Here is an 11417-nt window from a genome sequence, read left to right on the forward strand (position 1 = left end):
ACAGCACGTGTCCAGTGCAATACTACTCTTCTGCTACGTGGTTTTACTTCCTCATGCCGAGATTACTGTAACTCTTAGTTCAAAATTATGCAGCTTGGTTTTTAACAGGCACCAGAAAATGTAACCATATGAAATCAAATTAAATTGTATTTGTCACATGCGGCCGAATAGAACGGGTGTATACTTAACTGTGAAATGCTTGCTGACGAGCCCTTCCCAACTATGTATAGTTTAAAATGAATAATAATTAAAAAACAAAATACACACGAATGGAGCTATATACAGGGAGTACCAGTACCAGGTAAATGTGCAGGGTATGAGGTATTTGAGGTAGATAGGTACATGAAGGCAGGGAAAAGTGACTAGGCATCAGGAGATAATAATAAGAGTGAAATAAAGAACAGAGTAGCAGCTTGGCATATGATGTGTGTGTGTGTGTGTGTGTGTGTGTGTGTGTGTGTATTTAAACACAACTATTTTAATTTCCCTACACTGGCCACCAGTCACTTTTAGAATAGATGGTAACATTTTAGTAATCATGTTTAAGGCTTCTTTTTTTTTGCCCCATCCTATATCTCAGATATTTTATCTCCCTGTGAGCCAGTACACAGCCTGATATTGTAACGGTTTTCTAAGTGTGGTGAAGGAGAGTCGGACCAAAACGCAGCGTGTGTAGATTGCGATCCATGTTTAATGAAAACGTAAAACTCGAATCAATACAAATGCACTACAGAACAACAAACTTAACGTAATGAAAACCGAAACAGCCTATACTAGTGTAAACTAACATAGCGACATGAACAAGGACACTAAGGACAATCACCCACGACAAACTCAAAGAATATGGCTGCCTAAATATGGTTCCCAATCAGAGACAACGATAAGCACCTGCCTCTGATTGAGAACCACTCCAGACAGTCATAGACTTTGCTAGATAACCCCACTAGCTACAATCCCAAATACATACACACCAAAACCAAAAACAAAATACTTAGACCAGGGCGTGACAGATATCCTCTGTCAGGGCACTGTTGACCATTCCAAAGTCTAGGTTGAAAATGACAGGAGACTGGCATTTGCATTAGGGCCCCTAGACTTTGCAATTGTCTGCCAGAGGAGATCAGGCTTGTGCCTATTTTTAAATCTCTGCTGAAGACACACTTTTATAAAGATGCTTTTCATGTATGATTTCAATTCATGATTTTCAATTTATGTTTTTCATTCTCCTTCCTCCTGTCTTTGTTTCTTTGTTAGTACTTTTATCTAATTATATTTTTTTATGAGGTGAAGCATTTTGTTACTTGCATTGAAAAGGTATTATTATTATTCCTTGTTTTGATATATCATACTGTACAGGTATTTGCACATGGTGGGAAAAGGGGTGCCCTGGCGTTCCTGTGAGATCATGAACTGTTGGACTGGGGTCGTTAAACCCCCCAGTAACTCCACACAGCTGTCACTTCCTCTTCCCTCTACCCTTTCACAGCTGTGGAGAGATATACAGAGTGGGGGTGAAGGGAAGAAAGAGCAAAAGAAGAGGACAGAGAGTTAGTTGGGGGGTTGGGGATTTCCATGTTTAGACCTGGCCGGCTCCTCATACATAAACACCGCTGATTGGTCACAGGCAGTCAGAGTCCTACTGTATACAGGCTCTGTATACTCAGTCATGGAGAGGAATATGTGCTCAGCTCAGACTTCTGTACAGTTGGCTCAAAAAACGTAAGTATCATCTGTTCTCACTTTAAGTATGCCAGATCTAGAACAGTACACTGACATGATTATTACTAATTGAAAGGTGCACCTCTCAACCTGTAACCTGGCTGCCCACTAAATTGTCAGTGAGACTCACCTGTTACCCATAGCAAGTCACAAAGTCAATGAGTGGAAGTTTGGTATCTTTTTAATTAAGAAATATTTTTGAGGAACAGGTCTTAACCAGAGGACTTTAACCCTGTGTGTGGTTGTTAGCTAGCCTGGTGCCAGTCTCTTTAGCTAACATTCCACTCCTTGCCACTCCTTGTCATTGACAAGGAGACCAGCCTTTCTGCCATCTTCAAATATGAACATTCTATCATTACTGAGATTGAGGAGAACAGAGGAGCTGATCCTGATTCGGTAACCCTCACAGCTATCCTCCAATCACAACGATTATCCAAATGTTTTACAATGGGTGGGTCTAATCCTGAATGCTGATTGATTAAAACCGCATTCCAGCCCGTGTCTATTCCACAAATTACCACCGGCTAAATCTATGACGCTAAAATGCCTATTTACTCTGTTCCATCTGACTGTGCAATCCACTGTCTCATCAGCTATTTATAAACATGATCTCCACTATAAAAATCATCTAGACATTATCTCACATTTATTTTAGACTAACATTTAGTTTTCAACATATTTGTATAAACTTTGCTGTCTGTCTCTCCAACATTTGCAACATTATTTCAATATTCAAATTCGATCTCCACTTGTACCATAGTAATGAACGAGTCTGGAATCAGGACCAGACAGACAGGCAGGCAGCGTTTCTCAACCAGTCAAAATCATGAATCAGCTGGCATCATTTTTATGGATATATACAAAGAAATGTACATTGAAAAAAGGTCAAATGAAACGAAACAGAAAGTTTGCCGTCTTTCCAGCTTCAGTTTGAAGTGATTGTGTTAGCTGTGTTGTTGGCTAGCTCTTTTGAACAGCAGTGTCCTGACGAGTGAGCACATGTTTTATGCCAGACAAAATCACACCTCATCAACTCATTGTTGTTTGCCGTCTTTCCAGCTTCAGTTTGAAGTGATTGTGTTAGCTGTGTTGTTGGCTAGCTCTTTTGAACAGCAGTGTCCTGACGAGTGAGCACATGTTTTATGCCAGACAAAATCACACCTCATCAACTCATTGTTAGGGATGTATCCAAATGTCTACAGAAAACAGCTTAAACAAAGCAAATGAAGCTACTTTGCTGTTATGCTGGCTTTTTGACGTGACTGTAAATTAGCCGTAGTTGGCTATCTAGCAATCAAGAGATAAGAACGTTGCCAGCCTGTATGGCAATGGAACATCTCGAACGAACGACTGCGTCGTCCATAGATACAGAACTATGTATCCATAGATACAGAACAAAAAGACTGAACGACTGGGTTGCATCTCTAGCAACTGAACCGATAGAATGAACGACCAGCCCTAGATTTGTGACGGGACTATATCTTCAGGACTATATCTTGTGGAAGGATGAAATAGTATGAATAAATTCATAAATTAAAATATGTCAATCATTATTTGAATATGTTGGTAACCCGTTGTATAAAAGTGATAATGCCCTCGAAGCCAGTGTTTGGTCGATATATTGGCAACACCCTTGCCAATCTATTCTCCAAACACCAGCTTCGAGGGCATCGTCACTTAATTGGTGCTGGATAACTATTTTTCACCACAGAACATGTTGGTACCTGGTTGCTAAGCAAACATTTTTTTTGTCCAGATGATACCAATCTGTCAAAAGTTGCTAGCTTGAAGTCTAACTTCTCAAACTAAATACATACTGCAATTCCAATCACAAAACCTGGCTGGTTTGATTGTAAGCCTCAAAATACAATAACTTGCCTAGTTAACAGCTAAATGTTTGTTTTTGACTTTGTTATAATTGTAATTATATTTTCCAGGTTCCACATGTTTTCATGGAAAATATGAATGTTATTATTTCCATCGACCAATGAGCAATTCTGCCATAAACCCAGCTGCATATTGAACATTGACATTGCCTCAAGGCCAGTCTCTGTGGCAATGACATGGAGAGGCAAGAAGTGGAATGTTAGCTAGTTGTTTTGACTAGTTGTTTGCCTCAGTAAATGGAAACCAATTTATAGCTTGACCCTAACATTTTTTTCCATGGCCAAAGAGGCAGGGGCTCCATGTATAGCTCGCCTGGCACACAATGAGAATGTGTGCATTATTTTAGTGCCTCTGGAGGTGAATGACAGTTTAGAGTTTCACTGGGTCTGTCACAGTGTCAAGGACCTGGGCCAATATCCACGCTCTGAACTGGAGCCACAACATTCTGAGAGACTGTCCTGGAGAGGATATTTGACTATAAATAAATTATTCAGAAAAGGAGCAATAATTGACAGATCTACACAAGACAATATTTATAGTACACTAACCTGATACAGCATATCCTAATGAATTTGACCTTTGCCTCTTTTAAGGAGGGTCACAGTGAGGTACATGTAGTCAGTGGTGATTTTAGCATGTAAATCTTGGTGGGGCAAAAAAATAATAATACGTGGGATGCTTGCCAGCAAAGCCACTACACAACACAACACAACACTAAACAATACATTAATGGCACTATAACGGTGACAAACGGTTCCCACAAACTGTTAGATCCTACAAAAAGCTGTCCCAACATCTTACCACTGCTACACCTGGCTATCAGAGGAGCCTTGTCTGGCAGCGAAACAGTTCATTCAGCCTCATTTACTGCCAGGGTGAGGCACATGGGCTACTAACAGCTTACTACACAACATACACTTAGTATTACTTTCTTAGCTACAGTATACATATCTCCCTGGCATATTATGTAATTTTTGCAGCAGCATACAAGACGTTTTTGGACTCACTTTGTTGTGCTGTGCTCACTTGAACAGGAAGGTGGCATGGCGGTCCTTCATGCGCAAATTTTGTCGTCAAAGTCTGGCTTTCTCTGGATTTATGGTGCTTTCAAGACAACTGGGTTGAATCATGATGACATCATTGATCTTTAGGTCGTAGTTCTAGAAAGATGCCCGAGTTCCCGACTTACAATGACGGTTCAAAATGTAAATGATGAAAATGTATTTCCCAGTCGGAGCTCGTTTTTTCCGGAATTCCCAGTTGTCTTGAACTCACTGAAGTCAAGTTTTTGCAGTTCTGAGTTAACAGTTGTTTAAATCATGCTTCATTGACAGCATGGCCAATGTTGAATGTTTATCATTTTAAACTTGGAAAATAGACACTTAATCCCAGAGTTGGGACACAGGGCCACTGCACTGAATAGCAGGCTAGTGATTTATTTGATATGCTTGTAGTTAGCCATTGTCACTGATTCTTTCCAAACCACTCATTGTTCAATTTGCGATTTCTACCCTGTTGTGTAATGTTTATGTCCAATGGCCGATGAGCACCGAAACATTTTATCTATAATTTCTCTTCGTTATTTCTCTTCTTACGACATGGATTAAAAAGGATTTGCCAGTAGATTGTCAACTTTATTTAGCTTTTTATTGCAAAAAATGTGCCGCTCAAAACAGGTGGGGCTCTACCCCACCTGCCCTGAATGACGGGTTGCCACCGCATGTAGTCCATCTGGCTGTAGACTATAGTGGCATGTCTATTAAATGTCTGAGACCCATTCTGAGTCCTGTCAGCTGGGTATCCATGTGAACACCCAGGGAAGTGTCTAAAAGTAGTCTCACCCTGTCTGCTCCCAGCAACCCAACACTGACTTAGACACAGAGGGGTCACATCTCTGCCCTGTGTGGGATCAGATAGGTTGACAGTGTGTGCACAGTATGTAGAGAGTGTGTGTCTTTGTGTAAGTGTATTAGCATGTGTGTGTTTGTTGCAGCAGTAAACCTGGGACATCCAATGGACTTGATAAGCTGAATCGTTTGGAACAGCTAGAGCCAGAGGAGTCACTGGACAGAGAGGACCCCCGAGAATACTGCCATGGTCTGATATGGGTCTACTCAATCTAAATGCATCTCTACTTGCACATCATCATCGGCACATCTATCGCTCCAGTGTTAATGCTAAATTTGTAATTATTTTGCCTCTATGGCCTTTTTCCTGCCTTTACCTCCCTATTCTTCTACATTTGCACACACATAGATTTTTCTATTGTGTTATTGACTTGTTTGTTTATGTGTAACTGTTTTTTTTGTGTTTTTTTGTCGCACTGCTTTGCTTTATCTTGGCCAGGTCGCAGTTGGAAATGAGAACTTGTTCTCAACTCTGGCCCACCTGGTTAAGTAAAGGTGTTCTCAACTGGCCTACCTGGTTAAGTAAAGGTTCAATAAAATAAAAAATATATATAAAAAGTTGGAGTAATAACTATTTGCTATCATCCTGTATGTTTCAATAGGGGGGTACCACCCTGTTCACATTGGAGACACCTTCAACAGGAGATACCAGGTTCTGTCTAAGTTGGGCTGGGGATACTTCTCCACTGTATGGCTCTGCTTGGACCTCAGGTTCATTCACTATGTTGCTGTGTCAGGATTTACTCAAATATCTTATTCTTGTCATATAGGAAAAGCTCTAGTGTGATTTAAACAGTCTCTGTATGTGCAGATTGGGCAGGCGAGTGGCCGTGAAGGTTTTGAAGAGTGGAGAAGGATTCACACAGGCTGGGCAAGACGAATTGACTCTGCTACGCTGTGTGAGTCTCCCTTCTTGTCTCTCTTCATTTCTCTTTCTCTGCTTCCTCTATCACTTTCTCATCCTCACCCCTAACTCTTCTCTAAGGGCAATAGGGCATACATGAATAACACTTTTTGCTCTTAGTCCACATGTTATTTATCTGTTACTACCACTTATTCACATCCACCCATGCTTTCATGGTTCATTATTTTTCTCCCTTGTCTCATACAGACCCATCTCTCTCTATTTAAACATGTACTCGACCAGTATAGTCCGGACCCTGACTTTAACCTCTCTCACCTGCCTCTGCCCCTCTCCCCCTCAGGCCAGTGGTCCCACTGCTCGTCACCTCCAAAGCCGGAGGATAGTCCAACTGCTGGATGAGTTTAAGATAGCTGGGGTCAACGGGGTTCGTATCCTTTCTCAGACTGCATAGTCATGACATACACACACACAAACCTGCAGCAACATTTGACACCGTGTTTGGTTCCTTGACCTCCTGTGTGAAGATGTATGCCTAGTGCTGGAGCTGCTAGGACCAGACCTCCGCTGTTGGCAAGTCTGTTTTGGAAACCCAGGGCTATCGCTGTCTTGGGTCAAACAGGTCATTGCTCAGGTAAAAGAGTGACAGAGTTCATAGTATGAGATGAGTAGAAACATTTGGACTGTCATCGAATCACTACACTAATGGATGCATCTTTAGTTTGTGCAGGAGTAGTTGGAGTTCACAGTGCCATCACTCTTTCCCTGTAGGTTCTTCAGGCATTGGACTACCTGCACACTCAATGTAAAATCATCCACACAGACATCAAGCCTGAGAATATACTGTTATGTTTGGAGGAGCAGAACCCAAAACAGACAGCAGGGGGCAGTGCCTGTCCATACCCTGGGAAAGATGCCAAGTCAAGGAGCACAGCAGGTAGTGTTCACTGTCCAGGTGTTATAGAACTCTGTAAAGTCATATGACTGAATGGACCAGAAAATGAATCTGTTTACTGTACATCAAGGCTAGTATTCTGTTTCTATGTCACTTCAGATTGTCTGTGTCCAGTATGCTGTTGAAGTGTTTAAATCAGATCATAACCCTATACTGTATGTTGTTTATCTCTTACTGTCTATTCAGAGAAGGACCTGGTCACTCCCATTAGTCTGAAGAAAATCACAGTAAAGATTGCTGACCTGGGAAGCTCCTGTTGGGTGGTGGGTATGATCAGTCAGTCAGCGATTGTGAAATAGCGTCCCCCATGCAATTACTACAAATGCCTCATTTACTAATTTCATGTTGTACATTGCTCTCTGTTACTCTTTTTTTGTGTGTAGTCATTAGCACAGTAAACATGACCCAATTTTAGCTCCAAGAAGCAGCCAATTTCAAAACCCGCAAAAGTAGATTGTGGTGATTTATTGGTGCGTGGAACCATGTTGCATGCCATAGTTTAAAAACTCAGTGGAAAGCGCTAAAACATTGACATCATATCGGAATTCCGATGTCTTTATGAACCGTTGCCATTCGTATTCAGTAGTTGGTTACAAAATAAGAGTAACTAATGTGGGATACTGCCCTGGGGTCAGGACTGTATTTCACACGCTGCCTTTGCTATGTGTGACATTCCAGTACAAACATTTCTGTGAGGAGATTCAGACCCGTCAGTACCGCTCACTAGAGGTTCTATTGGGCTCTGACTACGGCCCACCAGCAGACATCTGGAGTGTAGCCTGCATGGTAAGAGAGACAACCACCATACAACCAACACACCCGCAACAACACTTATAGTCTGCATCTGTTTACAGCTTCACTGAAGTAAAACCATGTTATCTCCTGTCTCCTCTGATTCACTTGCATCACTTAACTCTTGTGTCGTTCAGTTACCCTTCCAGTCTACCAGCACTCTTTACATCAAGACAAATTCACCCACTCCTTTAGCACTAAGCTTATACGATAGATGCCACTACAGAATAGTTCCAGGCAATTCAATTCTTCTTCTTTTTATTCTAGGCTTTTGAGTTGGTCACTGGGGATTCATTATTTGAGCCCAAAGCTGGGAAGACCTTTTCTTTAGAGGAAGGTATGTCGATATTAGGCCATGACAAATATTGACATAGGATTCAATGGAGATAACATTGTGTCCACTTTGTGACTTTAGCATAATTGTTTATCCAGTGGGGTTTTGGTTCTGTTCCCTCCAGACCACATCGCTCACATAATAGAGCTCCTTGGTAAAGTCCCGGCAGCAGTAGCCTTGTCTGGCAAGTATTCCATGGAGTACTTCAATAGCAAAGGTGAGTGAAGGATTTGCTTTGAAAATCATCAATTGTTCCAACGTAGAGAAAGGACTTTTTGATGTAAATGTTGCAGATTCTCATTATTTTATTAGATTTTAAAATGTTTTATTTTGTTGTGGTACTTTTACCCAAATTTCTCCCCAATTACGTGATAACTACAGTCTTGTCCCATCACCGCAACTCCCCTAAGGACTCAGGAGAGATGAAGGTCGAGAGATATGCGTCCTCTGAAACACAACCTTGCCAAGCCACACTGCTTCTTGACACACTGCTGTCCATACCCTGGGAAAGATGCCAAGTCAAGGAGCACAGCCGCACCAATGTGTCGGAGGAAACACCGTCCAGCTGGCAACCAAAGTCAGCTTGCAGGCGCCCGGCCCGACACCTTGAGTCGCTATGGGTCACCTTGAGAGTGCAATGGGTCAAGGAAAACCTGGCTGGCCAAACCCTCCCCTAACCCAGACGACACTGGGCCAATTGTGTGCTGCCTCATGGGTCTCCTGGTCACGGCCGGCTGTGACACAGCCTAGGATCGAACCAGGATCTGTAGTGATGCCTCAAGCACTGCGATGCAGTGCCTTAGACCGCTGCACCACTCGGGAGGCCCCCTTGCAGATGCTCATTTTGACAAATCATAGTGTACTTTTTTGTGAAGTCAAACCTACAAAGAATACATTTTCTTTCCAAGTCACAAAGCTCTCTTGTACTTACCTCCACTGTCTTTCCTCCTCTCTATTATGTGTTCTCCCAGGTGACATGCGTCATATCGGAGTGCTGCGGCCCTGGGGTCTATATGAGGTGTTGGTGGAGAAGTACCACTTCATGCTGAAGGAGGCCTCTCTGTTCTCTGACTTCCTGTTGCATATGTTGGACTTCCAGTCGGAGAGGAGGGCCAGTGCTGCCCAGTGTCTCCTGCACCCATGGCTTAGCTCCTGAACCCTGGCCCTGGAGCCAACTTGATACCAAGCTAGTAGATAAATGTGTTATATAAAAGTGTTATGCAGAGACAAACACAGTGGTGCTGAGTCACTAAGACATACAGTATACATTTTGCCAATTGGCTCGATGTCAATGTTCCGGGTGAAATGTACTATTTTATGTTCATTCATTAAGTAAGACTAGATTTGTCTCTTCTGATAAATGTATGGGGCATTTCATTATCTGTAGTGTAATGAATGTATGAAGTACAAACTTATATAAGTGTTGTGTGATTTACTGAAATGTAGTACTTGTGCTCAAGACTTTCCACAGCTGTGCTGCACAGTGCACTGCACCAATTGTACTACTGTATATTTGTAGTTCTTTTTTACAGCATACAATAAATCATGTTTTGCTAGAAATGTATTGTTTCCATTGTCTCTTTTGGGCTTACATCTGCATGCCTTCTCTTTTTCGTCTACTTGTAGTTTCCCCAAGATGGTGGTAGGTACTTAGTGCAAGATGGCGTCGACAAAGATGGTCGCCTCGCTTCGAGTCCTTAGGAAACTATGCAGTATTTAGTTTTTTTTATGTATTATTTCTTACATTGTTACCACAGGAAATCTTAAGTCTTATTACATACAGCCAGGAAGAACAATTGGATATAATAGCGACTTCAATTTACCAACATTACGATCCCAAAGCGGATCCTCTGTTTGGACCACCACCCAGAACAATGGACCTAATCCCAGAAGCCGACCCAAAACAACGGTGCTGCAGAAGGGGCAGACGGAGCGGCCTCCTGGTCAAGCTCCATAGACGTGCACATCGCCCACCGCTCCCGAGTATAGTACTTGCCAATATCCAGTCTCTTGACAACAAGGTAGATGAAATTCGAGCAAGGGTTGCCTTCCAGAGAGACATCAGAGATTGAAACATTCTCTGTTTCACGGAAACATGGCTCTCTTGGGATATGTTGTCAGAATATGTTCAGCCACCGGGCTTCTCCATGCATCGCGCTGACAGAGATAAACTCTAGGGGTGTATGCTTCATGATTAACGACTCATGGTGTAATCATAACAACATACAGGAACTCAAGTCCTTCTGCTCACTCGACCTAGAATTCCTTACAATCAAATGTCGGCCATATTATCTCCCAAGAGATTGATAACAACATCGATTTATACACTGACTCGGTGAGTGAGTTTATAAAGAAGAAATGTTGTACCCACTGTGACTATTAAAGCCTACCCTAACCAGAAACCGTGGATGGATGGCGGCATTCACGCAAAACTGAAAGCGTAAACCACCACATTTAACCATGGAAAGAGGTCTGGGAATATGGCTGAATATAAACAGTGTAGTTAATTCCCTCCAAAATGCAATCAAACAAGCGAAATGTCAGTACAGGGATAAAGTGAAGTCCCAATTCAACGGCTCAGACACAAGACGTATGTGGCAGGGTCTACAGGAAATCACGGACTACAAAAAGAAAACCCGCTACGTCACAGACACAGACGTCACGTCACGCTTCCAGACATACGAAAAACCTTCTTTGCCCGCTTTGAGGATAAGACAGCGCCACAGTCGCGGCTCGCTAACAAGGACTGGACCCCCCCTCTCCTTCTCCAAGGCCAACGTGAGTAAAACATTTAAACGTGTTAACCCTCGCAAGGCTGCTGGCCCAGACGGCATCCCTAGCCGCGTCCTCTGAGCATGCACAGACCAGCTGGCTGGTGTGTTTACGGACATATTCAATCGCTCCCTATCCCAGTCTGCTGTCCCCACATGCTACAAGATGGCCACCATTGTTTCTGTACCC

The 11417-nt window shown here is 42.6% G+C and overlaps 1 protein-coding gene across 4 annotated transcripts; it reads left to right on the forward strand.

Annotated features, from left to right (window-relative positions):
- Nucleotides 1-1480: 1480 nt before the first annotated feature.
- On the forward strand, nt 1481-10018 carry LOC109868925 (SRSF protein kinase 3). 4 transcript variants are annotated; one of them, XM_020458692.2, is made up of 12 exons: nt 1481-1719; nt 5603-5703; nt 6116-6224; nt 6310-6412; nt 6719-6806; nt 6903-7009; nt 7147-7312; nt 7517-7593; nt 8009-8116; nt 8390-8459; nt 8581-8673; nt 9428-10018. In XM_020458692.2, the coding sequence occupies exons 1-12, from the start codon at nt 1667-1669 to the stop codon at nt 9610-9612; spliced, it is 1260 nt and encodes a 419-aa protein (XP_020314281.1). In that variant the 5' UTR covers nt 1481-1666; the 3' UTR covers nt 9613-10018. The 4 variants fall into 4 exon arrangements, with proteins under 4 accessions (XP_020314281.1, XP_020314280.1, XP_020314283.1 ...); XM_020458691.2 differs by having other exon boundaries at nt 1482-1719; nt 5600-5703; XM_020458694.2 differs by having other exon boundaries at nt 1484-1719; nt 5600-5703; nt 6325-6412.
- Nucleotides 10019-11417: the final 1399 nt, after the last annotated feature.

The sequence above is a fragment of the Oncorhynchus kisutch genome, linkage group LG24, assembly GCF_002021735.2.
Source record: "Oncorhynchus kisutch isolate 150728-3 linkage group LG24, Okis_V2, whole genome shotgun sequence".
Classification (NCBI taxonomy): domain Eukaryota; kingdom Metazoa; phylum Chordata; class Actinopteri; order Salmoniformes; family Salmonidae; genus Oncorhynchus; species Oncorhynchus kisutch.

Coding starts and splice junctions, on each gene's coding strand:
- LOC109868925 (XM_020458691.2), top strand. CDS start 1,667: ATGGAGAGGAATATGTGCTCAGCTCAGACTTCTGTACAGTTGGCTCAA. Junction 1,720..5,599: donor GTACAGTTGGCTCAAAAAAC/GTAAGTATCATC, acceptor TGTTTGTTGCAG/CAGTAAACCTGGGACATCCA. Junction 5,704..6,115: donor CCCCCGAGAATACTGCCATG/GTCTGATATGGG, acceptor ATGTTTCAATAG/GGGGGTACCACCCTGTTCAC.